At 39.9% G+C, this 23,343-nt stretch overlaps 1 protein-coding gene and 1 pseudogene across 2 annotated transcripts; one reads left to right on the top strand and one right to left on the bottom strand.

Moving 5' to 3' along the window:
- Nucleotides 1-1,304: 1,304 nt before the first annotated feature.
- Nucleotides 1,305-17,832, top strand: FUCA2 (alpha-L-fucosidase 2). Its single transcript, XM_025383010.1, has 7 exons — nucleotides 1,305-1,924; nucleotides 5,927-6,114; nucleotides 9,080-9,419; nucleotides 10,772-10,982; nucleotides 11,216-11,406; nucleotides 15,800-15,908; nucleotides 17,471-17,832. Exons 1-7 carry the CDS (start codon nucleotides 1,707-1,709, stop codon nucleotides 17,609-17,611), a joined length of 1,398 nt encoding a protein of 465 aa, XP_025238795.1. The 5' UTR covers nucleotides 1,305-1,706; the 3' UTR covers nucleotides 17,612-17,832.
- A 3,851-nt stretch (nucleotides 17,833-21,683) lies between these two features.
- LOC112623721 lies at nucleotides 21,684-22,855 on the bottom strand (annotated as a pseudogene). Its single transcript, XR_003119193.1, has one exon. The product of XR_003119193.1 is annotated as a voltage-dependent anion-selective channel protein 1 pseudogene (transcript).
- Between the last annotated feature and the right edge of the window lie 488 nt (nucleotides 22,856-23,343).

The following is a 23,343-nucleotide window of genomic DNA, read 5'->3' as shown; positions in this document are numbered from 1 at the left end:
TGATGGGAAATCAGACCTGTACCACCCAGCTACTGGAGGATGCGTGAAATCCTATCTGTGCTTGGAAGGAGGTGTTATCAAGCAGATCAGGGAAAGTACAACATTCTGGGAGGGGAGGGTGGTGGCAGAAACCTTCACAGAAGAGGTAGCATTTGAATTGGCTCATTGAAGGGTAACAATTTCATGTGGGCAGAAGCAGTTGAGGATTGTGGCTTTACTTTGAAAGCACTTAAGAGGTGGAGGAGAGGCTGGACTTGGTGGCTCATGCCTGTAATTCTAGCACTTTGGGAGGCTGAGGTGGGCAGATCACCTGAGGTCAAGAGTTTGAGACCAGCTTGTCCAACATGGTGAAACCCTGTCTCTACTGAAAAAGAAAAAAAAAAAAAATCAAAAATTAGTATGGCGTAGTGGCACATGCCTGTAGTCCCAGCTACCTGGGAGGCTGAGGCAGGATAATTCTTGGACCTGGAAGGCAGAGGCTGAAGTGAGCCTAGATCATGCTACTGCAATCCCGCCTGGGCAACAGAGCAAGACTCTCAAAAAAAAAAAAAAAAAAAAAAAAAACCAGAGGTGGAGGAGATAAACTTCCCAAATGTCCTTTTGATCAATCATTCCAAATTGCTGGCTTTTTTCTCTAAGCTTGGAGGTTTCTTAAACATTCATTCCACTGGTTTCACCTGTCTCACATCATCTCCTTGTTTAATGCAGTGGTTCTCAGGAAAGTTTGGCCCACCAGCCAGCAACATCAGAATTTTTTTCTTTTTTTTTTCTTTTTTTTTTTTTTTTGAGACGGAGTCTCACTCTGTAGCCTAGGCTGGAGTGCAGTGGCACCATCTCGGCTCACTGCAACCTCCGCCTCCCAGGTTCCAGCGATTCTCCTGCCTCAGCCTCCGGAGTAGCTGGGATCACAGGCGCCCGCCACCATGCCCGGCTAATTTTTTGTATTTTTAGTAGAGACGGGGTTTCACCATGTTAGCCAGGATGGTCGCGATCTCCTTACCTCGTGATCCGCCCGCCTCGGCCTCCCAAAGTGCTGGAATTACAGGCGTGAGCCACTGCGCCCAGCCCAACATCAGAATCTTCTAGGAACTGGGTAGAAACGCAAATTCTTGGGCCGCACCCTAACTGCTGAATCTGAAGCTCTTGGAATTTCATGTGATACAAATTCAAGGTTGACAGCCACAGTTCTAACATGCAGGATCTTGGGAGCTGATACAGAGGCTGAGAACGATCTAGGTTGCTTTCCATGTTTCATTATGGCGAGACCCGGCTGAGGTTCCTGCCTTGACCTTCTCATCCACGCTTCGGACGTGTGGAGCAGCCACCAGGGCGGGCTGGTGGCGTTGTCCTCTTGGGCAGTTTCTTGGGCAAGGTCGTGCCTCCTTGAGGGCAGAGGCGCTGGTCACAGGGCCCTGACTCAGACTCATATTTCCCCTCAAAGCGAATAGAGCCTTAGCAAAGCCGTCGCAGCTGGCTTTGGGGTAATGCTGGCCTCCTTAGTTATGCTGAGCGATGCAGCCCTCCTGGGGTCATTCGGAACGCCCGGGAGAGTGGCCACTCCCGCCCCTGAGGGGGAAGGGTGGCCGGTTTCCAAGACCGGCTTGGTCAGGTGACAGCGGCGCGGCATACTCAGCAGCAGAAACGGAAGAACAGCGCTCGCGAGGCCGCGGGAGCCTGCAGAGAGGACAGCCGGCCTGCGCGGGGACATGCGGCCCCGGAAGCTCCGCGGGCTCGCGCTCCCGCTGCTGCTGTTGCTGCTGCTGCAGCCGCCGCCGAGCCCTGCCCACAGCTCCATGCGCTTCGACCCCACCTGGGAGTCCCTGGACGCCCGCCAGCTGCCCGCGTGGTTTGACCAGGCCAAGTTCGGCATCTTCATCCACTGGGGCGTGTTTTCCGTACCCAGCTTCGGTAGCGAGTGGTTCTGGTGAGTGCGCTCCTTTCTGACTCCTCTGTCACGCTTTTGTCCCCACCCGCAGCCTCCAGCCACCACCCAGCGGGCCAGGTTCGCCGCCTGGTGCTGCCTGCACCCTCGTCGGTTTCACCTCCCACTGCTTTACCTGCGTTTCGCACTTCCGGGTATCGAATATGTGGTTTCTTTCCTAAGTTCTTCTGCTGATGAACAGAGAATTTTTCTTCCGTGTGACTGTAAGAGTTTTCAGACACACTTGACTCCTCAACTTCTTCATAGTTGCGCATTTTAAGCTGTAGTTATGACACTACAACATCGAGCTACTACAGACATCCATCAGTTTGTGCAGGGGCATCCCACGAGCGGTGACTCAGGCACAATGGCCCGTGGTTGCTCTGCTGCTCCCTGCCAATTTACAGTCGTTCTGCCATGAAGTTATGGTTAAAGCATAGTCATGAGTATGTGAAACGAGTTCATTGAACACCATTGGCTACTTAATGTTAACATGTTAACCATGTGTGGCTCTAGGAACTTTTTAAAGAGGTTCTAGAATGGTACTCTTAACACAACCCAATTATCGTTTGCCGTATGAAAGGTGCTACACAAAAATCTGTGCTTTAGATTTTACTTTGAGATCTATGTGAAAATGTGCATGTAATTTCTTAAACTGTTGCACATGTTTTTTCTAACTAAATGCAACAAGTATTAAGTTCTTCAAAATAGAAATATTTTGTGTGCATATATAGATACATACACATAATATACTCTTTGTTGTTGTTTTCTGAGATGTAGTCTCACTCTGTCGCCCAGGCTGGACTGCAGTGGTACCATCTCGGCTCACTGCAACCTTTGCTGCCCGGGTTCAAACCATTCTGGTGCCTCAGCCTCCCGAGTAGCTGGGACTACAGGCGCACACCACCATGCCTGGCTAATTTTTTGTATTTTTTAGTAGAGACGGGGTTTCAACATGTTGGCCAGGCTGGTCTCAAACTCCTGACCTCAGGTGATCCGCGGTGGCTCATGCCTGTAATTCCAGGACTTTGGGACACATAATATATTCTTAAGTAAAATAAGGGAATCATTAAACAGTCAGTATTTATTTGAATCAACTATGTACTACATAAATAGTATACATCCAAATTAACATACTATATTTAGTAGACACAATACAGAGTATGAACTACAAATTATATTAACATTACATAGTATACACTGTACCATGCTCTACTGTAGGGGTAGAAAAATTACTCCTCCATTCTGTTATGATCTCTGCTGGGTCCAAGAATTTAATTGACATTGTAGGATTAAATTGTGTGGGGAGGCTTAAAAAATGAATTTTAGCAAGGTCTTTACAGTATTCGACTTCTTGTCTTTGAAGCTTAGGATGTTGCCTTTCCTTCCAGTATAGAGTGCCTTTCATACTGAAATTTCATCTTCTGTCCTAAGAAACAGCACAGAGGTCAAAGTGCTCTTCATGCACCTGCTATTTTTTGAGTTTCTTTACCTTTAATAATATGCCAGAATAGCATATTTTAACCCTTTCATTACAAAGAGATAGACTACCTGGAACCAGTAACCTTTCTTATTGTTAGGTCAGTTTATGTAAAAAATAAAAATGGGTAAGCTATGGAGAATTATTCATATACTTTAAATAATTCAACTTATAAAACAGAGACTCTTTCTTCTTATGCCAAAACATAGCTACTTCAGAAAGATGTTACAAATCTTTATTTGCATGTTTTGGGCTATAATGAATCTTGAGTTTATTTTGGAAATGTTTTAAATTAGTGTGGTACATAATTAACACACTTTCTTCCCCCTAAATTGTATCTTATATTGTCATTTTGTTCAACCATGAAGATTAGGTGAAGATATATTGCTGCCAGTAGAGGATTTGATATTTGTTAACTGAGACTAGTACTATGCCAAAATAAAACAGCTAGTTTTGAGTCATTTTATTCTTTGCTATGAGTAACTTCATTTTCTACAAACAAACCCATGATTGTTTTGACCTAGAACAATAAAGATACTTCTCATACTAAACAAAATAGAGAACACATTCCTGATGATCTGGAAATGCATTAACCCTGTGAAAGATTCTTTAATCATCTGTAGTTTCCCTTTGTATCCTCTGCTCCTCACTCTCAATTTGACTTCTGGGGAATCAACAGTACAGACGAGTATGTGTGACTGTTCTAAATGTCTATTAAAAACCAAATATAAATGATGGACTCTTTACCATAAGTGCCTCTTTTAATCTCTCAGCATGAAATTCGAGTCCTGACTGTAGGGGAGAGTGCCGGTTCAAATTAGATGATGCTAGGAGAAATTCCTTATTCTTGTTCAACTTTCTGAATGTCACAGTTTCTCTTTTGCAGTTCAGTTTAAAAGGTAATGTCTGTAGTCCCAGCTACTCAGGAGGGTGAGGTGGGAGGATTGCTTGAGCCCAGGATTTCAAGGCTGTGGTGAGGTATGATCATGCCACTGCACTCCAACCTGGGTGATAGAGCAACGCCTGTCTCAACCAATCAATTAATCAATAATAAATAAATAAATAATAAAAACGCTTCAAGGATTTTAAACCCAAGTAAAAGGTGTAATGATAGGGGCTTATTATCTCACATAACAGGAAATTTAGAGGTAGTTGGTTCACTGATGAAGTCAAAGACATAGGCTCTTTCTGTCATCCTCAGCCTGGGGACTTGTTCCTTCATGGTCACAGGATGGCAGCCAGGCACCATAACTTCACACAACCTTGGCCAAAGGCAGGAAGGCCAGTGTGTCTTTTCATTAGGAGGGAAACCATTTCCACAGTCCTCGAAGTGTGACTTTCCCTCAAGTTCCCTTGGCCAGCGTGGATCTCACATCCCTGTCGTAGCTGTAGTGGAAGCTGGGAATTAGGTAAATATGACTTTTGGGCAGGCAAACGTGTCTGCCACATAGTATGCCCTTCAATTATGTCTTCTTAGCAGAAAGAGTCTCCTGATCATCTTGGGAAATACAGTGCTGATTATGGATTTGCTTATCCTGTAGAAGTACTCATATGAAAGAAATGGTGATAGAAAAAGCAGGAGGTGGGTCGGAAATGGGGGTTGCATCTATTTCATGGGGATAGTTATTGCTGTGTTTATCTAAAATGTGTAGATGTGTTTTTCCTCATGAAGTCTTGCTTACACAGTTTAGGGTCAATATACCATTGCTTAGAATGAATGCATATAGCAAGTAATTATTGAAGGTTGAGTCCATTTATTAAAATAACAGCATCTTCTTAATTTTACTTTTGCCTCTCTTTCTGTCCTGTGCCTCCAAAGTGTTCTCTACTACTGAATATAATAGACGCATGTTATGTTTTAAGCATGTAGTCTTCCTTTTAGAAGCCCTAGTCGCTTATGTTACAAAGGACAATGTGTAAAGACACATACTACATGTTGTGATTTAAAAGTGAAGTATTAAAAGAGAATGGGGCTGGGCATGGTAACTCATGCCTGTAATCCTAACACTTCGGGAGGCTGAAGCAGGAAGATTGCTTGAGCCCAGGAGTTTAAGACCAGCCTGAGCAACATATGGAAACCACATCTCTACAAAGAAAAAAAAAATAGCCAGGTGTGGTGGCACGTGCCTATGGTCCCAGCTACTCAGGAGGCTAAGGCGAGAGGATCGCTTGAGCCCAAGAGGTCGAGGTTGCAGTGAGCCATGATTCCACCACTGCATTCCAACCTGAGTGACAGAGTGAGACCCTGTCTTAAAAAAAAAAGAGAGAGAATGGGTAGCTGAGTTGCCTAGAATGCTCTAGTTTATGGGCTGAGTGGATATCACAGGGAGATAGGTGGAAAATGAGAGGGGGTTTTAGTTTGCATAAGCTTTCTTTAAAGCCAAGTCAAACTAAGGGGGAAGTGAGAAAGAGAATCTGGGTCCTACTGTATCTACATGATGGGTAAATGGTAAGGGGAGCTGGAGCAGTTCTTTTAAATGTGTGTGTATGTGCTGTTTATGCACTCTTTCCTTTCCTCCCCTTAGGTGGTATTGGCAGAAGGAAAAGATACCGAAGTATGTGGAATTTATGAAAGATAATTACCCTCCTAGTTTCAAATATGAAGATTTTGGACCACTATTTACAGCAAAATTTTTTAATGCCAACCAGTGGGCAGATATTTTTCAGGCCTCTGGTGCCAAATACATTGTCTTAACTTCCAAACATCATGAAGGTAAGTCAATCCAGCGTATGGAAATTGCTGACAATGGTTAAGAAATGAAAAATTATTTTTTTTGGAAGAAAAAACTAAAGCAAGGTCTAATTTTCTCTTAGGCGCAACCATAAGTGGTGACTGGCACTTGTTGATAACTAAGGGACTGCACTTTCAACCCAAATTGAGAGATGTTAGGAATACAGAAAGGATCATACCCTCCACATAACAGAGGAAAGATGGTCACATTTTGGCACATGTATTTTGAACAATATTTCCAAGATTTACGTAAAGCTGTTTGTTGAAGGGAGTGTGGGTTGCAAGTCAAAGTTCATCATTGGAATTGCACTTTCCTTCCCTTTCTCTGTAATGCATCCTGTGAATGCATCATGGGGGTTATACTGCTAGAGTCTTGCATCATTACGGCACACCTGGCTGCACTTTTAGCCAACTCTTAGATGACCAAATTGTGCAAATAGTGGATGAACTGATAATGATGAAAGTGACCCAGATCACCTGGAGGGAAAAGGATTGTGGAACTGTAATGGTTCCCAGAATAATCAGAGGTGGTAGAAGAATATCTAAACCCCCACACAGCAGTCCTATTTTAATAGAATGGATTCCACCCATTACCACTGCAGTATTTGTAAGGCCAGGGAAGCATTAACAAATTGTTTTTGTTCCACTTGCTTGTTAATTCATTAGTTTCTTTTGCATGATCATCTTTGCCTTGGTATAAAAAAATTTGCACTGGAGTGGTCGCTCATGCCTGTAATCCCAAAACTTTGGGAGGCCGAGGAAGGAGTATCATTTGAGCCTAGGGGTTTGAGACCAGCCTGGGCAACATAATGAGACCCTGTCTCTACAAAAACAAATAAACAAACAAACAAAACTAAAAAATTAGCATGGTGGTGTGTCTCTGTAGTCCCAGCTACTCGGGAGGCTTAGGTTGGAGGACTGCTTGAGGCTGTAGTGAGCGGAGATAGGGCCACTACACTCTAGTCTAGGTGGCAGAGCGAGATCCTGTCTCAAAAAAAAAGAAACTTTGCCTTATTGTTTTCTCCAGGGATGGGATGGGAATAGGAGAGGAGAACCAACACAAAAAATCTGGAATGATCATAGGATATTTTCCCTTTGGCCACATTCTGGTAGCTTCATGATTTTCTCCTGTAGATATTTCTCCTGCTGAGATGAATGTCTATCAAGTGTATTTGCTTGAGAACATGCTGATTTCCTGATGTCTAGGAACTTTCCCAAGCTGTATGGCACAAAACAATACATAGTGAGTTTATTTAATAAAAATTATTAATCAAACTGTGAGGAGAGATGATGTAGCCCACATTTATATATTTTCTGGGACCCATGTTGTCAGATGTTTTCATTGCTTATGGAAAATGCATACTAAGCTCAGGAAGGAGTATCGCTGTGTGAGCTTATGGTGGTGATATTCAAATGAAGACTCATGTGGTTTTAGTACTGTCTGACATTAGGGCCTGTCAAGTTGAATAATTTTGAATATGACTTTAGATATCAACACTGCTCTGAAGCTTACCATAGACATGACAGGAACAAGAGTGAGCTGTTTTTAAAAGCTTATTAAAATGAATCTAAGGCTAGGTGCAGTGGCTCACATCTATAATCCCAACACTTTGGGAGGCCAAGGAAGGAGGATTGCTTGAGGTCAGGAGTTTGAGACCAGCCTAGGCAGCAAAGTGAGACCCTGTCTCTGAAAAATTAGACAAAATTAGCTGGGTGTGGTAGAGTACACCTGTAATCCTAGCTACTGGAGATGTTGAGGTGGGAGGAACACTTGAACCCAGGAGGTTGAGGATGCAGTGAACCAAGGTCACACCACTGAACTCCAGCCTGGGTGACAGAGCCAGAACCTGTCTCAAAAAAAAAAAAAAAAAAAAAATCTGAAGTATGAGTCAATCTTAGAGTTGTTCTAATTTATCAAGAGTAAAATGTTTCACCAAATGTACCTTATAAATGTCTATTCTTAAAAATTATTTTAGATTTTAGTGGAATAGTAACAATGTAGTTAAGTCTCTAGGCACTGATAAAATTTTTGAGGCTTTCATATTTATTATGTTTTAAGTATTTCAGTTTATATATCTCTTCTAACATTTTTATATAGAACAACCAGTAATCTAAATGCAAATTCCTGTTAAAAATGAACCACTTCTAAGTGTTTGTATAAAAGTATATATTGTTCTTCTTATCTATAAGATAAGAAAATAGTTGGTAGACTATTTGCTTTTGAGTAATTTTATTAAAGAGGAAAATCCAAGCTTATGATTTTATAGTAGGATGACATTACATGTGGTGAGTATATTTTAAAGTATAGAACTATTGGGAAATAGTAGGGTTTTTTTGCCCCTCTGGTTAAATAAATAATCAGGCTAAAAGAGATTTGCTATACATGGATCACCAGTGTTCTAAGAATCACACTATAATAGAATAAACAATCCTAAAACTAAGCAGTAGAATTCAAACTTTGGTTTAGAAGACACTAAGAATCTTGCAGGAGTGCATCTCAGGATCTTCATAATAAATAGTAGTAGTCATCATTTAGCATGGTACATGTATATGTTCCCATTTTAGTTGTGGGCTGCTATTGTTGATTGTTTATTTTGTGCTATACCTTGTGCTAGCAGTTGGCTGAAGACATAGCAGGGAGCACTGTAGACATGATGAGATCCCTCAAGGACCTTACAATCTAAGAGGGAAAATACTGGAAATAGATCAGACCATACAGTGATAAACCCCGAAAGTTGCTTTTAAAAACCTCAGTCTCACGTTGTTTAAATTTTCACTTCTCATATAAAAGCACGATATATGCCATGAAAAACTGGCCATAAAACAGTCATTTGTAGGAGCAGGTATTTATACATCGCATGTACTATGTGATTTGTTTGGGCATTTGTGTGGGTTGAAATTTACTAAAATAGACATGCTTACAAGGGTTTTCACTATAATTTTCTAGGTTTTACCTTGTGGGGTTCAGAGTATTCATGGAACTGGAATGCCATAGATGAGGGGCCCAAGAGGGACATTGTCAAGGAACTTGAGGTAGCCATTAGGAACAGAACTGACCTGCGTTTTGGACTGTACTATTCCCTTTTTGAATGGTTTCATCCGCTCTTCCTTGAGGATGAATCCAGTTCATTCCATAAGCGGCAATTTCCAGTTTCTAAGACATTGCCAGAGCTCTACAAGTTAGTGAACAACTATCAGCCTGAGGTTCTGTGGTCGGATGGTGATGGAGGAGCGCCAGATCAATACTGGAACAGCACAGGCTTCTTGGCCTGGCTATATAATGAAAGGTGTGTATACTATGAGATTGCTGCAGTTACCCTCCATATTCTTAATATATTTCTAACATTTTCATTCCTTCACCTCTTGAAATATTTCATTTTAAGTCATTGGTGGCATGGGGGGAGAAAATCATTTTAAATAATACGTATTAGATATATTAGTATTTACTCAACATAATCAAGGGTAAATAAATCAGGAGTAAAATACAACTCAGTGGTCTGATTTTGAGATCAGACTAAAAATCACAGGATCAGGAACTTTGAAGGTGTTAATTTTGTGGGTCCCCCGTTTTTCTTTCCTACCCTGGTCCTTTATGGCCTCTATTCTGGGACAACTCTGTTTCTTCATCACTATTTCCAATTATGTGCTTCCGAATCCCTCTGACTGCTTCTTTTTATCCTCTTACCTTTTGGTCATCATTGCTGCCCAGCCAATGTCACCCTTGTTTGTCTCCTCTTTTCCTTCATCAGCAGCACTTTCCCTTTCTCCAGTTTTTTCCTATTGCTTCCTGCTATGTTCAAGGCTGCCCTATTAGAACAGGGAGTTCTGATTAAACTCCTCCATTAGGCTTAACCTATATGGACAAAATTTGCATGTATACGAGAAAGCACTGGGTATTGTGCTATTAAGTCAGGCAACCTTCTGCTTGCACTTCCTGGGCCCACAAAGGGCACAAATACAAATATTCTGAAGAACTCTTGATACTGAAAACAGCAATGTGTCCAGGTACTCCTTCCAAGGGAAAAGATGGGGAGCCATCACTTCAATCTGTGACTCAAAACTGTCCCCTCTATGTGGTGTGGATTTCCCTCTAAAATGTGCCACGTGCTATGATAAGTAACGTTGTGGGGATATTTCACATGACATCAACGGTTGAATTTTCTGAGATTTTTCAATATTAGGCACAATATTGAAGTAATTGTAAGAGAAAGAGAAAGGCTAGACTACATGTATGAGATCACTGAATCATTGAAAAGTGTCTTGGGTATAAATTCAGTTTCGGCTATCATTTACAATATGGAATGGAGCTTAAAATAATCATAATACTCTTATGAGTGCTATATGTGCTGGGTACCAGGCTAAATGTTTTACATAACTTATTTTTGTTCTAATCATAGATGAGGAAATTCATTATTCAGAGGAGTCAGGTAACTTGCTCTAGGTCTGGGAGCTAGAAAGTGACAAAGTCAGAACTCCAATCAACCCAGGTCTGTTTGACTTCAAAACCATGGACTTTCCACTGTACTATGCCATGGTCCCTTTTCAGAATTCTATTTCAATTACAAGTCTTTTCAGTGACATTTCTTTTGTATAAAAAGCTTATACTTTTTGTTTTAAAAAACTGTATGTTTCATTTCAGCCCAGTTCGGGACACAGTAGTCACCAATGATCGTTGGGGAGCTGGTAGCATCTGTAAGCACGGTGGCTTCTATACCTGCAGTGATCGTTATAACCCAGGACATCTTTTGCCACATAAATGGGAAAACTGCATGACAATAGACAAACTGTCCTGGGGCTATAGGAGGGAAGCTGGAATCTCTGACTATCTTACAATTGGAGAATTAGTGAAGGTACAGTAAAATGTCTGGTGACTATTAACATAATATTCTTAATAGTGTGATCATATAGGATTTATTTCTTATGTAGCTCAATGGCCTACAAATATAGGACATTGTTCTATCCTGTGTTTGTTCTTCTAGGTAGTGACCATATATACATGTATAAATATATAAATGCAACATATTAGCACATTAAATATGGAATTATTTTATTTATCTAAAAACATTTATTCTTAATTTTTTAGCAACTTGTAGAAACAGTTTCATGTGGAGGAAATCTTTTGATGAATATTGGGCCCACACTAGATGGCACCATTTCTGTAGTTTTTGAGGAGAGACTGAGGCAAATGGGGTCCTGGCTAAAAGTCAATGGAGAAGCTATTTATGAAACCCATACCTGGCGATCCCAGAATGACACTGTCACCCCAGATGTGTGGTAAGTCATTCTTGTTACCAAGTACTCTTTTATAAAGGAAGAGATTTAAAATTTATCACACATATAAAGAAGAGTAGGATAAAAAGAGAAATTGGATGAATTCTTACATATACAAAGCACTTTCCAAACTTAGCTTACTCTAATATGAAGAGAAGAGGAAGAATTTGCATGTTTTTGAACGTTTATTGTTTATCGGATTAAGCTTACATCATTTCTAGGTATCTCCCAGTGGTGGACAAATCTTGGCTGAAAGTACTCAGCTTTTAGAAAAATTGTAAGCCGTTCAGACCAATGAAAAAATGCGAATGGTTAGTCTAAAACAGAGACTACTGTTTAATCAGTTCCGTAAATTCTAACTTTTGCAGATGTTGCATCCCATGAAATTTGCAAACAAAGGTACCCAAAGGCAGAGAAAATGTTAGATTAAAAATGAGTCAAAATAGGGAGGGTTCTGGGAAGATGCTTCTCTCTGAGTTTGGGGAGGTTCTGTGTGTCAGTGAGTTCCTGAATCAGATTCCACAAATATGACAGTTTCTGATACGGTTTCTTAACATATATAAAATAAGAGGAGTATTGGTGAAGTTCTAAAAATTCACTTTCAGTTGCCTGATCAAATAGGAACCGAAAAATTAGACTAATTGTTCTTCAATCTACTTGACTTATGACTTAAAACATTAACCCATTGAATAAAATGAAGTAAGGCAATCTGGACAGAGCAAATAATTGTGGAGTTTTAAAATGTTGATCTGGGAGGAGCCATAATGAGAACTCAATACCAAGCTCTCATGTAACAGAGGATAGTGCAAATCTGGTTTTGGAATTTGCTTCTGTACTGACATTTGAATACGAGGGCATCTGATTTAGGACTTCACAATCATTAACCATTATTCCATTGTGTTTATTTCAATAAATAAACATAAAAGCTAAATATTTAATGTGGCTTATAAAGTTGTGAGTCTGGCTCCTACCAACTTCCCCGACGCTGAGTGTTCCTGCTCTCCCTCCTCACCGTAGGAGCCTTCTTCCCCCCAGGTTCATCATGCCCATCTTCTTGCAGTCACCTACAGACTCCCAGGTCAACCCTTTAAATCCTTTGAGAGAGTAGCCCTGGCTTGCTGTCCCTGTCCCCAGAACTACTCTTCACATAATTCTTAGTGATTTTAATTTCTATTCACAGTTCTAATTACCTGCACTTCCTGTCTTCTAGGGATCTTGTCTGCTTGACCTTTGTTACCTGTTCCTTTGCATTATCAATATACAAGGTCATATTGGTAATGCAAAGTAGAACTTCTTACTCAACACTTCCACTTGGATGCATAGCATCTTAGACCTGTATGTCCACAGCTGAAGTCCTGAGTTTTAAAATTTTGCTGTAGACTAGCTCCACCCACGGTCTTCCCTATCTCAGTTAATGGCAGCTTTATCCTTTAGGTGGTTGTCAGGCCAAAAGCCTTGGTGTCCTTAACTTCCCGTTCTTTTATAATCATACTTTAGACTTTGCATTACCAATAACTGCACCCCTTCCATGGCTCCAGTTTGAAGCATTCTGCCGTCTACCTACGACTTCTTATATTTTGGCTCACTCCACACAGCACTTTGGCTTCCAAAGGGATCTATAATCCAGGGATTACACTATCTTTTAATCCTATCATCTTTTCTCTGTCTGTCTTTTTCCTTATCCAGAACAGATTCTGTGGCCCGTCACTGTAACTAATCTATTGCATATACCCAACTCCTGAACTCTCGCTCCCTCTGCCATACTCACTTGACAGAACATCAAGATCTACTTATTCTATGCCTGCTCCTGGACAGCTAACTGTAACTATGGAAACTCACACACACACGCACCCAGACACATACAATGTAGAATTATCTCACCTTTGGTTTTAAGGTCAACCCTTGTGTCCTGATCCCATTGCAAATCATCCACCCAAGGATTGTTATAGCAATTCTCCCCTTTCACTCAATTTCACTTGTATTTCTAGCTACCTTCCCATTTCTCTCCTTTCCTTTGTAGTAAAACATGTTGAAAGAATTTTCACTTGCTATCTCCAATTCCTTGCTACAGTTTTTCTCTTGAACCCACTCTGGTCGAGCTTCCACCCCCACACTCCAAGATTGCTCTTCTCAAGGCCCACAATAACCTCTGCCTTTCCAATTCCAGTGATGAGTCCCCAATGCTCATTTTCTTAACTTACTGGCAGGGTCTGCCTCAGTTGATCACTGTCTCTCCTGGTGTTCATTGTACCTGTTGGCTCTTCCTTGTTAGTTAGTTCCTCTCCTGATTTCATCTCATTTTTCCAACCTCTAAATCTTTTGGCTCACTCCACACAGATTTCTATTCTTCTTTTTTTTTTTTTTTTTTTTGAGGGCACTGGTGTGATCTCGGCTCACTGCAACCTCTGTCTCCCAGGTTCAAGCTATTCTCCTGCCTCAGCCTCCCGAGTAGCTGGGATTACAAGTGCCTGCCACCATGCCTGGCTAATTTTTTTTGTAATTTTAGTAGAGACAGGATTTCACCATGTTTGGCCAGGCTGGTCTCGAACTCCTGGACCTCAGGTGATCTACTTTCCTCAGCTTCCCAAAGTGCTGGGATTACAGGCATGAGACACCGCGTTTATCTTAATGTCCCAGGTGATCTTATCCATTTTCATGGCTTTAAATGCCATATTGATGACCTCCACATTTCTATTTCCAGTGCAGGCCTCTTTCTGAACTCCAGCCTCATTAAGTTCCTACTCAATATTTCCACTTGGATGCATAGCATCTTAGACCTGTACATCCAAAACTGAAGTCCTGAGTTTTCAAATTTTGCTATCAACTAGCTCCACCCATGGTCTTTCCCATCTCAGTTAACAGTAGCTTCATCCTTTAGGTGGCTGTCAGGCCCAAAACCTTGAAACCCGTAGTTTCCCTTTCTTTTATAGTCACAGGCAACTCATTAGCAGATATCATCCTCTATCTTTGAAATATATTCAGAATCTGACCACTTCTCATCCTCTCTGTGGCACCCCTCATCCTTGTAGTTTCCATTGTCTTGTCCCTGTCTGGATTATTTCAGTAGCTTCTTAACAGGTCTCTATTTCTACCCTTTAACCTATTCACCACAAAGCAATTAGAGTATACTTTTAAATAATAATGCCACTCCCATGCTCACATTTCTCCAATGGCTTCCAGTCTCAGAGAGAAGGCCAGGTCCCATAGATGCTTACAAGGGCCTACAAAATCTGGCTCCTTATCGCCTCTTTGATCTTATCTGCCATCACCCTCCCCCACTTCCTCTCCTTCAGCCACTCTGCCTTCCTTGCTATTGCATCAACAGGCAGAGCACACTTGCACTGGGGCTCCTGCACTTGTCATTCTGTCTGAAGGCTTTCTCCAGACTCTCCTGTGGCACTCCTATGGCGCTCCCATGGTTCTCTTCCATGCCACCTCTAAGAGGTCTTCCCTGACTATTCTACTTAAAATAACACTCCCAGGCCCCTCCTTTCCTACCTAGCATGCCCTGTTCTTCTTACCTGGTTTGTTTTCTTCATAGCATTTAATCAACACCTGACATATTTGTTCATTCTAATTTCTCCCACTGGAATGTAAGCCCCATGAGGACAAGGACTTTGTTCAATGCTGTATATTGCTCTAAAACAGTGTCTAGCATTTTAAGATTTCAATAAGTATTTGTTGAGTAGTTGAATAAATGAATGAATTCCATTTTTTTTTTTTTTTTTGTCTACAGCCTACTTCCCTTACCTTCTTCTTTGTTCCCATTCATCCTCCTTTAAGTCTCAGATTAAATGTCACGTTCTTGGTGAGGCTTCTTTCTGATATTCTAATCTAAAGAGATCCTTTTGTTACAATCTCTCAATTTCCTTTTCTTTCATAGTGCTTATCAGAACTCACACTTTCATATTATTTGTGTGATTATTTAGTGTTTGCCTTCCCCACTCTAGTCTAAGCTCCGTAAGAACTATGTGTGTTTTGTTTTTTATTGTAACCCTAACACTGAGCACAGTACTAGGCACAGAATTGACACATGCATATCTTGTCTTGTTGAATGAATGGATATAAAAATTTGAATAACACATGAAAAGCCATGAAGCTCTTGCATCCTGCCCCCTTAGCTCATCTGCCTCCCCTTTTCAGATCCATGAGAGCAGTCTGATGAAGAGGAATGCTATCTCAGCAAAATCTTTGTCTTCCAAGAACTTCCTTTTGGTCTTGGGGGAGGAAGGTGCTTTTTTATACCAACATGGGGCTATTTTTCCCTCCCTTCTATTAATGGCGACACTGTGGAAGTATCTCTGTAAAAAAATTCCAGATCGTTCCTGATCCATAAATAATGAGAAACATGGGATGTAACTTGTTACTACGCTTTTTATCTTTTTCTTTTAACCAGGTACACATTCAAGCCTAAAGAAAAATTGGTATATGCCATTTTTCTTAAATGGCCCACATCAGGACAGCTGTTCCTTGGCCAGCCCAAAGCTATTCTGGGGGCAACAGAGGTAAGAGGGAACTTTATCTTGTTCCTTTAAATTGCTGATTAGAACATCTTGATGCAAACATAACTTTTAACTTTAAGGGGAGCCTTATATCTGTTTCTCTTATACCTCATAAAAGTAATTATAAATGAGCTCCAGCCAAGCAGTGAGGCTCACACTGTAATTCCAGCACTTTGGGAAGCTGAGGCAGGAGGATGTCTTGAGGCCAGAAGTTTGAGACTAACCTGGGCAACATAGCAAGACCCCTCTTTACAAAATTTTTTTTAAAAGCTAGCTGGGCATGGTGGCACGCACCTGTAGTCCTAGTTACTCAGGAGGCTCAGGCAGGAGGATTGCTTGAACCCAGTAAGTCAAGACTACAGTGAACTATCAGTGTACCACTTCAGCCTGTCTCTGAAAAAATAAAATAAAATAAAATAAAATAAAATAAATAAAATAAAATAAAATAAAATGAATTTCACCAATGACAGTGTTTGGTCAAAATCTTTGAAACTTTTTGTTTCCCAGAAAACTAAGCTGATAAAGCAGCAACAGTATCTCTATGCATATCACTGTAAAATAGACATTATTCTTTACAGTCATTCTATGTTGTTCAAGTTCATTGCATGCATACAAAATGATTCTTCTCATAAAATTAGAATTCGGATGCTTTCCCTGACACCCCACCCCAGAACGTATCTGAATACAAGATGTCATGACTCTACTATTTTATGTTTATAAAACATTTTGGAGAAAGTTAGAGATTAATCTAACTGTTGTAACCACCACATCTGGCACTGAGTTCATTCTGATATATTTTATAACTTTTTTTTTTAAAATAAATTATCCCTTTGGAGGTGAATTGTCCATATGGCTCTCCTTGCATCACCTTTCTGCATTTCATTGCTAATATGTGTGGTTGATGAGGCAGAAAGAAGATGAGTTCAAATCTAATGTTTAATTACAGCTTAGTAGACCAGGTATGACACTGATTATATTTTTATTTTATCTATGTTCTTTTTGGTGCCAATTAACATCATTATTTAAAAGCTCCTGGGTTTTGTTTTCATATTGATCCACCTAAGAAGCAAAGGTTTTGGTTCAAAATAACCCTAGAATATGTAGAGAACTTATTTGAATTTGCTTAGTATAGTAAGACTAAGGTTATAAAATAATTACAGTAATAATTGATCAAATATATGTATTATTGATTAGTGGAGGTTATTAGAAAATCTGGGGAACACTGAGTAGATACTTGGGCAGACTCTTGTTTCAGAACCATTTTCTGCTCCTGATCCTCTCTTTAGCATTTTCTCCACTCTGACACTCCATTCAGCCTTGAAAATTCTCCTTCCCCAACCCCTGCACACTTTTATTTCCCTCTTGAGAGTAAAACAGAAGCAAGAATATAGAGGCAAGATACATATACTTAATTGGATGAAGAGTGATTATGAATCACTAAATAAAGGTAAAAATGAATCTCGTGTATATATTTTTTTGAACTACTAATGAGTCCTTCCCAATAGAAAGTGGGTGAGATAAAGAGATAAATTTGGAAACATTTGCATGTATGTTTTTAATTTCAGGTGAAACTACTGGGCCATGGACAGCCACTTAACTGGATTTCTTTGGAGCAAAATGGCATTATGGTAGAACTGCCGCAGCTAACCATTCGTCAGATGCCATGTAAATGGGGCTGGGCTCTAGCACTAACTAATGTGATCTAAAGTGCAGCAGAGTGGCTGATGCTGCAAGTTATGTCTAAGACTAGGAACTATCGGGTGTCTATAATTATAGCACATGGAGAAAGCAAATGTAAAATTGGATAAGAAAATTATTTTGGCAATTCAGCTCTTTCCCTTTTTCCCACTAAATTTTTTCTTAAATTACCATTTTAACTCTCCAGTGCACTTTGCCATTAAAGTCTCTTCACATTGATTTGTTTCCATGTGTGACTCAGAGGTGCAAATTTTTTCACGTTAGAGTAGCAAGGAATTGGTGGTATTATGGACTGAACTGAAAATTTTATGTTGAAACCATATCCCCCAACATGACTATATAGTTATGTATCACTTAACGATGGGGATATTTTCTGGCAAATGCATTGCTAGTCAATTTTTTTTATGCCAACATCATAGAATATATTTACAAAATTCTAGATGGCATAGCCTACTACACACCTAATGTGTATGGTATAGACTATTGCTCCTAGGCTACAGACATATTCAGCATGTTACTGAATACTGTGGGCAATAGTAACACAGTGGTATTTGTGTATCTAAACATACGGAAACATAGAAAAGGTACAGTAAATATACTGTAAAATAAATGGTGCACCTATACAGGGCACTTACTGTGAATGGAGCTTACAGGACTGGAAGTTGCTCTGGGTGAGTTAGTGAGTGAATGGCGAGTGAATGTGAAGGCCTAGGACATTATTGAACACTACAGACTTTATAAATACTGTATGCTTAGGCTACGCTACATTTATAAAAATGTTTTTCTTTCTTCAATTACAAATTAACATAAGCTTACTGTAACTTTACAAAGTTTTTAATTTTTAAAACCTTTTTGGCTCTTTTGTAATAACTTAGCTTAAAACATAAACTCATTGTGCAAATGTACAAAAATATTTTCTTTCTTTATATTCTTATTCTATAAGCTTTTTTTTCTATTTTTAAAATTTTTAACGTTTTACTTTTACAGAAACACATACATTAGCCTAGGCCTACATGGGGTCAGGATCATCAATGTCACTGTCTTCCATCTCCACATCTTGTCCTGCTTAGAACGTTTTCAGGGGCAATAATACCCATGGAGCTGTCATCTCCTATAACAATGCCTTCTTCTGAAAAACTTCCTGAAGGACCTGCCTTATGCTGTTTCACATTTTTTTTTTTTTTTTAAGTAGAAATACACTCTAAAATAATGACAAAACATATAGCATAGCAATACATAAACCAGTAACCTAGCTGTTTATCATCAAGTATTATATACCTTACAGCATTTTATATGCTAGATTTTTATACGACTGGCAGCACAGGTTTGTTTACACCAGCATCACCATAAACAATGTGATTAACATGTTGTGCTACCTTATGATGGCTATGATGTCACTAGGTGATAGGAATTTTTAGCTCCATTATAATCTTATGGCACCACCAATATATATGCAGTCCATTATTGACTGAAAAGTTGTTATGTGGTACATGGCTATATTTTGAAATAGGGCCTTTAAAGAGTAACTAAGGTTAAGTGAGGTCATAAAGGTAGGGCCCTCAAGCCAATAGGACTGATGTCCTTACAAGAAGGGGAAGACACACCAGGGATACAAGTGCACAGAAGAAAGGCCGTATAAAGACAGTGAGAAGGTGCCATCTGCAAGTCAAGGAGAGAAGTCTTTGAAGAAACCACATCTGCTGATACCTTGGACTTTCAGCCTCCAGAACCGTGAGAAAACAAATTTCTGTTGTTTAACCTGAGTAGAGGTTGTGTTTTCTATTCCCATTGGCTGCAATGTATGTTTACCAAAGGCTGTTTGAGTTTGTGACTGTAGTGGGTCAAATAGTGTTCCCCAATAATTTATGTCCACCTGGAACCTCAGAATGTATTCTCACTTGGAAATCATGTCTTTGCAGATGTAATAGGTAAGTATTGAGATAAGCTCATATTGGATATGGGTAGGTTCTAAATCCAATGACAGTATCCTTATAAATGACAGAAAAGGACACAGAGACAGAAAAAGGCCATGTGACAACTAGGCAGAGATTGGAGAAGAAGCATGGCCCTGCTGACACCTTGATTTTGGATTTCTAGCCACCAGAAGTGTGAGAATAAATTTCTCGTTTTAAGCCACTTACGGAGTGGTAATTTGTTACAGCAGCTCTAGGAAACTAATAGTTACCAAATAAATTGATTATGCCAGGTGAACTTTTTATGATGATTTTAAGAGCCAATGATGCAAGTGTGAAGAGTTGTAGTTTCCGTGAAAGCCAAGTTGAATACTTTGGAAAGACTAGATAAAAGTTTGTTGACTTTAAAAATTGATAATAATAATAATAATAATAATAATAATAAGCTATTGATTAAGTGTGGGCAAAACTGTTCTAAAAGATTGGGGGAAAATATAGTAAAAATCTTCAAGAATTCTGCATCTCTGGTTCACACCTATGACACCTATGACATTACATGTAGTTTGTACAAGAAAGATAATTAGATTACAAGCTCCAGTTTGTAATCCCAGCTACTTGAGAGGCTGAGGTGGGAGGATCCTTGAGGCCAGGAATTTAAGAAAGATAATTAGAGAACATCTATCAGCAGACCTATATGGGAAAGCAGCTATGCTGTACCACACTATGTCACCAACAGCCCAACTGAGTAGACCTACACTAAAAAGTTAGAAAAAACCTGGATCCTATAGTAAATAAGTGATAAATATAGAACATTTAAAGTTAAAATGTCTATATATGTATTTTTTATGACATCCTGATTTACATAACTTTTTAGATTAACTAAACAACTAAAGGTTTCCGATGAGAGGGCTCCTGCTATACTATTAGAAAGCAGATATGTACTATCTAAGACCAATTAACTTTATTTTTATATTTATTCATTTTTTTGAGACAGAGTCTCACTCTGTCGCCCGGGCTGGAGTGCAGTGGCATGATCTCAGCTCACTGCAACCTCTGCCTCCCAGGTTCAAGTGATTCTCCTGCCTCGGCCTCCCAAGTAGCTTTACATACATGTGGTTTTTACCTTGTCGTCTCTTCCACTGCCACAATTATACAGATGCGTATGATTCCAGGAGGTAATTTTCAGCTGATCAAATTTGTATCTTACAAGGCCACACCTGTTTAGTCTCAAATTTTCCCTGGATGAAATCCTGGGTTAATTTTATTGGAAGAGATGCGTGCCCATTACACACACATTCCCTAATTTCCCAAAATGCTATTTTTCATTTACCCTATTAAAAATGAGAATATCATATTTTGTCAAATTTTGGAAAGAAGCATGTTCCCTCCTCTCCACCTCCACTTGTTTTTTTTTTTTTTTTTTTCCCCAGACACGGTCTCACTCTGTCACCCAGGCTAGAGTGCAGTGGTGCAATCATAGCTCACTGCAGCCTTGACTTACTGGGCTCAAGTGATTCTCTCACCTCATCACTGCAAATAGCTGGGACTATGGGCACATGCCACTGTGCCTGACTAACTTTTTTGTAGACAGAGGATTTTACCACATTGCCCAGGCTGGACCATTATCTTTTTTTTTTTTTTAAGTTTTCAATATTTTGCTCAAGATTTTTTTTTTTTTAAAGTTAATTACAGCATTTGAAGAAGACGATCTAATTCCACACAAAATGGAAGACTCTAAAATGTATCCATTAAACTGCTAAAAAATAAATAGAGTGGTGAGAATACCACATAAGCCCAATTTAGATTCTGAGTGCTGTCACCTGTGATTACAATTATACAGACTCTTCCAAGCTTATAGCTGGAACTCCTGGAAGCTATTTTATACTCTGACGCAAGGACAAAAAAACCCACAACTCAGGAAGGAATTAAGTCCTGAATTATTGGTTTCATCACATTCACCCTCTCTACCCCAAAACTGCACAAAAGAAACAGTGACCACACCCTGTAGATCTTTTTGTGTAAAAGAGGTAATGAAGAACTGGGATGGGAACAAGTCATGAAGATCTGTCTTACAAAGGTCCCTTTCAGGTAAGTTTGTACACACCATCACGCAACGAGCCTCTCATCAATTATGGTTAGGAAACCAGGTTCAATTCTCAGGAAATCCCAATTTCATTAATTTACTCAATATGAATTTACAAGGTGCCTATATATTATCAGCTTCCACTTGCAGCCATTTCTAGATAAAAAAGAAACCTGGCATCTCTACAGGGGCCACCAAGTTCCCCAAATCTACCACTGAAAGGACCTTTTTGGAACTGGGTTTCTTCTGTACCTCTGAAAGGGTAACACCTTAAAGCTGAATCATCTTTAACTTGGAGGTCCAACATGACATTTAGCAATACTTGCAACCCAGACATACATTAAAAGATACACTAAATTCTGAAGGCAGCTATGCTGCAAAATGATTTAAACAATTCTACAGCATTCATTTATGCTTGAAATTCCAGTCCTAGACCAAATTTGTGGCCACCAGCATAGATGTTCTTGCCACCCAGGAGAGCTGACAGTGTCAGTTTCATACCTGGCTTTAGGCTTTGAGTGTATCCTAAACCTATCAGGCTGGAGTTGTTCACTTTAGTGGAGAAGTGGGCTTTAGGGTGGATCTGATACTTGGCTGCTATTCCGAAGTGAGTGTTACTGTTTCCTGCTGTCCCAGAGAAACTGACAGCAGTCTCCAACTTCTTGCTCACCTTCTGGTAATTGGACCTGCCAAACTGTCCTGTCATTCACATTAGTGTGAAGCTAGAATTCAGTCTTGTGGCCAACCGCAAAGTTGCTCTGCGTCACTCAGGACTTCGTGGTCTCAAAATTCACCTGGTAGCCGGCCAGCCAACCCTCATAACCCAGCACTTACAGCGCCTCGGACTGAAGGCCCAGCAACGTCCAAATCCATGTCGCAGCCCAGGTTAATGTGCTCCCGCTTGTATCCTGTCTTGATTTTAGCATTTTCCCCCCACTGTTAGGGGAGAAGGATGAATGGAGGGTCAGCTTCGGTCCACATGTTAACTGATCTCCCATAGTAATCTCGGTGCCTAGAGTGTTGTCAGTGTTCCATTTCCTTGTAAATGTCAGGCCATATTCGCTCTATCTGTACGTGGTTTCCAGACTGCCTGAAACATTGGTGGTCTAAGTGTTGGCTGAGCCTGAGCTTGTAAATTCCAATCCATTCTAAGATTTTGTTTTCAAATCAGGTTTTATTAAGCCAAATCCATATCCCTTGGTGAAGACATGCTTGGCAGATTTGCCAAGATTAGCATATGTGAGTGGCACAGCCATCTTCTGCTCAGAGACAATGCCAGTGGGCTCAGAGGTCTATGTTGAGGGCTATGGCTCCGCTACCTATTTTTAAAAACATTCTAGACACAAACTCCCTAGCAGTCAGCTCCAGGCCTAGCCGGCCTTAGAAGAGACCTCATAATTTATTTTCTACCTTCTACTGTTCAGCTACATGTTATGTTGGAGGAACATAAAACAATGTTACTGAAAATATATGTCAACATACTAATGATACATAATGATTTATTTACTTTTGCCCTAATTACCCTTCTAAATGAAGAATTACAGATGTATTACTAGAGACAATGAACTATTTCTTTTCCAGAAAGTAAAGCTATTTGCTTTTTACTAAATGAACAAGTTAACAACAACAAAAAAGCACCAAGTACATGACCAATTAAAATGAAACTTAAACTAGCATGCTCTCTCTTCTGAAATAATAACAAAAATGCTATGGGATAAGTAAATTAATAGCTGAAAAATATTAA

The sequence above is a fragment of the Theropithecus gelada genome, chromosome 4, assembly GCF_003255815.1.
Source record: "Theropithecus gelada isolate Dixy chromosome 4, Tgel_1.0, whole genome shotgun sequence".
Lineage (NCBI taxonomy): Eukaryota > Metazoa > Chordata > Mammalia > Primates > Cercopithecidae > Theropithecus > Theropithecus gelada.
This window is presented reverse-complemented; position numbering and strand designations above follow the sequence as displayed.